Source organism: Tarenaya hassleriana, unplaced genomic scaffold (assembly GCF_000463585.1).
Source record: "Tarenaya hassleriana unplaced genomic scaffold, ASM46358v1 Cleome10, whole genome shotgun sequence".
Classification (NCBI taxonomy): Eukaryota; Viridiplantae; Streptophyta; class Magnoliopsida; order Brassicales; family Cleomaceae; genus Tarenaya; species Tarenaya hassleriana.
Genome location: NW_010960188.1, coordinates 2425917 through 2431343, shown reverse-complemented (window position 1 = coordinate 2431343; position 5427 = coordinate 2425917). Strand labels below are relative to the sequence as shown.

Genomic DNA, 5427 nt, shown 5'->3' with positions numbered 1-5427 from the left:
ATTTTACATAATATAGACTATTCTGAGAATACAAGAAAGGTAAATACGTTAGAGGAATTTGCTAGTGATAGAAATAGAAGTTTGCCATATCCCCAGAATCAATCATGCCATGATATGTAATTAAGATCTTCGATTGTATCAGAATGTCTTTCTTCAGACCCTCTTGTTGTTCCAGAGGCTATGCAAGATTGAGTGTTGTTGAAGAAAGCCACGTCATTCTTCTTCAATTCGGTTTGCTGAACTTCTCGGATGTGTGATTCGGGTCGTTGGTCCTCAACAGAAAGTTGCTAGGTTGTTGGTCCCGGCATATAAATCGTAACAATGTCTATTTGTCATGAAGATATTAGTGATATAGGGCTCTGTCATTATGTGCCGCTCATCGTACACGTGGATTTGATCCATGGAGCAAGCCTTGCCGTACCCTTCCCAGGAATAGTGGCCACTCCCCATACCGGCTTCCGTGTGCTCGCCCGCTATGATCTTTGCGTTCACGATCTCCCCGCCAAAGTCCACGCGTTCCGCGAAGTTCTGCATAGATGTGAAGAGCGCCCTCGGCCAATACCCGACAGGTGTTCCGTTGATTATCAGCCACAAATCTCCGGAAGTGAAGTCCTACCAAAACCATTACATGAATGCCATGCTCTTTTATTTAGGCAAGAGAATTCGGATCTCCGTCTTTCTTACCTTCCTCACAGTTACGAAGAGGTACGCCATTTGGACATTGTAAGTCGAGACTTGCTCCAAGGCTGCTCCAACAACGGTAATGCCGGATTTTTGAACAAAGTCCTCACATTGGAGGTTGTAGCATCCATTTCGGTAACTCTTAGACTGTTTTGTCGATGAGAAATGGCTTGTTAGCTTAGCTCCAACAGCGTAAAAGGACGACAAAAATATTAGACCGGCTGGGGGTGACTTACAGTCCAGAAAATAAAGAGCCTGGGGTTATAATCGCCATATAGTCGTGGATACGCCTATCAACAAATGCAAGGAAAAAGAAAAACAGCATCCAAATTCAGCTGCCAACCCACTTGGATCCAAGGGAAAAAAAAAGAGTACAGAGGATGACACAAGGCACCTGCCAGCCCACTTCGATCGTGTTCTGATCGGTTGTGCTCTGTTCATTGGCTACAAGCCACATCTGGGCCAAACTGAATTCTTCCGCGTGTGCGACGTGTGGTTTCCACAGATTCATATTGGCTTCGGCCCCGACATATTTTCCAACATTCTTCGATTGGATTACGGCGTACTAATGCAACACGCAAAAAGAAAAAAAGCACGATGGAATTGTAATAGGTTTTAAATGAAATAAACATCTATTATGGACAATTTTCTGAAATTATATTAGATTTTTTAAAGAAATCTACCGTTCTCATTTTGTTTGTTATATAGTTTTATATTTTTAAAAATAATAAATATTTTTGTAAAATTTTTTTCTTACAATTTGGTTTAAACTAAATCGTTAGAGACAACTCTACGTCTACCGTGTGAATATATACCTCATGCGCAACTTGACCGTTGTTTAGGCGGTTTCGACGATTATAGATGCCATAACTTGGATCTTTTTTTCCGTACGTTTTGATGGAACCCCACTGTAAGAGATCTTCTCTTGTTGTTCTTCTTATCGGAACTGTATTTTCTGGTCATTTTCCGTTCATATGCCACAGTTGAGCTAGGGGCTGCAGTTTTCCATCGGTGTTCATGGATTGATTTTTTGGGAGAAAGCTCGGGTCCGACTAATTGACATCGTTCCCATGAAAAAAACACAATCAAATGATGTAAAAAAAATCAAATCAATGGTACCAAGAGAAAATATTAGCCAAAGAAACAACTTCTCGCATACCCGAATTGTGTGGTTCTTCATCAAAGGATGATCAAAAGCCGGTTGTTTGTACATATCAATACAATCTATTATATCTCCATCGAGACTCTATTTACCACAAATATAAAAAAAGTGAAACAACAATATGTCATAACAAAAAAAAAATCATTAATGATAGTCATCTCAAAACTCAAATTACAATACCGATAAGAAAGAAGAAAATCTTATAGCTTATATATGCATGTGCTCTTACTTACCTTGATGGACTTAATAGCAGGTTTGTTGACTCGGTTCAAGTACCTTTGTATCTCAACCTCATCCAATTCTCCGAAGGAGGCTGTGCTTATCAACGCCATGGTTACAAGAAACAACATCAGAATGGTCGTCCGACCAACCATGAAGACATGAGATGCCATTCTTACAAACTATATCAATAGCTTTGAGATTGTTGGTATGGCTCTCGTTTCCAAATGTTTGGAATCTATAAGCATAGAATTGGTTCATAAACCAAAACAACCATAATTGTTTCCATACAATATAGGTGACTCGATACATGAATAGATGGTTTATTTTCCTAATGTTTGGGACCTATATTCGTAGAATGGGTTCATTTTATTGATGTGGTTAAATGTAGAAATGGAAATCACATATTAAAAAGCACAACCCCAAATTCAAAATGAAAAACGGATATTTTCCATAAGAAAATTCTAATAAATATTTTTATTAAAATAAACGATTTTATACTTATAAAATGTGATAATTGGATCTATATCCATATATATAATATTTATCAACCGGAATGATGATTTTTTTTTACTTGAAATGTATTATTTAATCTCCACTAGAATATAACAATCGATTGCAATATAAACTAAAGGCCTAGGTTATATTTATAGGATATCAACAAAAAGTTCACAAATTTTCAGAAATTAATTATAATAAAACATTTATATTGCACGGACAAAAATATCCAAATCATTTTCTCCATTCTCTAATATGTATGTGGCAATCCACGTCATCAAATTCGTGAGGTGGATTATAGCTGGTTATGAGTTGCATTATCGAAATCTAGAAAAATTTGTAAGTGAGGGCAGTAGTTATAATATATATATATAATAAACATAATAAAAATACATTGTTAAAAAAATGTTTATATTTTACAATTGAAATTAATGATTTTTTATTTTTAATCCAAAATCGATCACCAATTTGTTTACGTAAAGTTGTATTTCTCAAAATTTATGAGTAAAAAACATCTATCATTAGTCAAATTGACAACACACAAAATGAATCATTGTATTGATCAAACCAATCTACATTAAATTGCTTCAATTTATTTTTTATCATCTTTTTCAAAAAATCATCATGTGGTTAACCTGATGTTTTAATATTTTCTCTATCTCCAGAATTAAAAAACAAATAATTCAAACCAATTTGTCGATCGATTTTTGTAATCAAATCAAATACAAAAATAAATAAAATATATAAAACAAATAAATTTAAGTATCTTCAAAATATAGAAATTGATGAATAAATAAGAAATATAATCATTTAAAAGTCATTAAAACATAAATATTTTTAATTTGATTGTTTTTTAATATTAATCTATACAATTTTTTTTAGAATTAAGAAAGAGACTAAAAATAATTGGAAAAAAATTAAAAAAGAGAAAAATTAAAAAAAAAACAAAAGAGTGAGAAGAAAGGGCACACGTAAAATTTTAAGGTTTAACAAAATTATAAACAAATTAAATTTTTTATTGGGGCATGTGACTCTATTAGACTATATGTGGGTTCACCCCTATTCATGACGTAACTATTGACGTAACTATAGCGAGTGAGTAACAATCCGAAAAAAATATTAGACACGGCTCAAGAGGAATACTTACAGTCCATTAAAGAGAGATTCTAAGAGTTTTTTTCTGGTTAATCGGATATCCTGCATCAAGATCCAAACTAATCCTATGATCGGAAAAAAGTCATTAGACTCTAAGATTATCATCGCTATAGAATTTTGGATACACCTATAAACAAATGTAAGAAGAAAGATCATTGCACGCGCTAATTTGACTCATGAGTCGGGGCATGAAATAGGGTCTACGAACAAATACCTGCCACCCCGTTGTGATCACATCGATATCCAAGTCACCATTTCCTCCCACAACGTACATGTGTGATAAACTATTTTCTTCTTTCTTTTGAATACATAGTTTCCACATATTGTGCATAGGCGTAGCTTCGTCTCGCCGTATTTTCCTTGGCTTCCTCGCAGTATGGCAAATTAAAAAGCACAACCCCAAATTCAAAATGAAAAAAACGGATATTTTCTATAAGAAAATTCTAATAAATATTTTTTATTAAATTAAACGATTCTATACTTATAAATTGTGATCATTGGATCTATACCTATATATATAATATTTATTACGCGGAATGATGATTTTTTACTTGAAATGTATTATTTAGTCTCTACTAGAATATAGCAAACAATTGCAATATAAACTAAAGGCTTAGGTTATATATAGATATATAGGATATCAACAAAAAGTCCGAACTCAATTTCAGAAAATAATTGTAAAAAACCATTCATATATTGTACCGACAAAAATATCCAAATCATTTTCTCCGTATATTAGGAAACATAACCCAAGCAATCAGATTTTTTCCCATATACGATGGAGGTGAGTTGATACTTGAAACATATGAGTTGTTTTCCTAATCTTTGGGACATGCATTCGTAGAATTGGTTCATTTTATTTATTTATTTTATTTTGATAAAGGATGTCTCCTACGTATATATTAATGATGTCCCAAAAAAGGGTAAAGTTACCTAATACAATATCAGAGCATGAATATCACAAGGGGTCAAAATGTCTAAACCAGAATTCAAGAGTCGAGCTTCCATCAGACAAGATCGGACAAGAAGTAGATGTTCTCAGCCGAGAGCTTCCTCCTGATGTGCAGAAGAACAGTCTTGTAGACCAGCTCCGGAGGCGAGCTAGTCCTGTTGTGCAGGCGAGCATTACGCTCTTGCCAGATGAGATATATAGCTGCTTGATACAATAGTAAAGTGATGAGTTTTAAGCCAGAAGTGCTGGAGAGTGAGGAGAATCCATTTGCCAAATCCATGAGACTTAGTTGTAACTGCATCCGTAGCGGAGAATACTGAAAAAGTTGTAACCAAATCCAAGATGAAAAGGTGCAGTTAAAGAAAATATGAGTCACAGATTCATCGGCCTCATCGCACAACAGACAAGACGATTGCACATTTAATCCCTATAAGGTGAGACGATCTCTTGTGGGTAGTCTGTTTCTCAATGCTAACCAAGCGAGGAAGGAGTGCTTCGAAACAACATTGGTAAACCAGACCGATTTGTTCCAGTTTAGTCTGTTTATATCAGAGTTGCCTAGACCGATCGATCCAGTTTAGTTTGTTTATATCAAGGTTCCAGTTTAGTCTGTTTATATCAGGGTTGCCCTAAACCCTTCCCCGAGATACGTGATTAGCGGGCCTTGCGGTAGCCAAACATCATACCAAAAACTGCAATCTGAGCCTTTCCCTAAATAAGAATATTCTCTTAATATTCTGCAGATTTAAATTTAAGATCG

At 34.7% G+C, this 5427-nt stretch overlaps 1 protein-coding gene across 1 annotated transcript; it reads right to left on the bottom strand.

The window, feature by feature from the left end:
- Nucleotides 1-273: 273 nt before the first annotated feature.
- On the bottom strand, nt 274-2175 carry LOC104804748. The gene is made up of 6 exons (XM_010529093.1): nt 2077-2175; nt 1841-1927; nt 1076-1246; nt 918-971; nt 685-828; nt 274-612 (listed from the first exon to the last, which is right to left on the bottom strand). The coding sequence occupies exons 1-6, from the start codon at nt 2173-2175 to the stop codon at nt 274-276; spliced, it is 894 nt and encodes a 297-aa protein (XP_010527395.1).
- Nucleotides 2176-5427: the final 3252 nt, after the last annotated feature.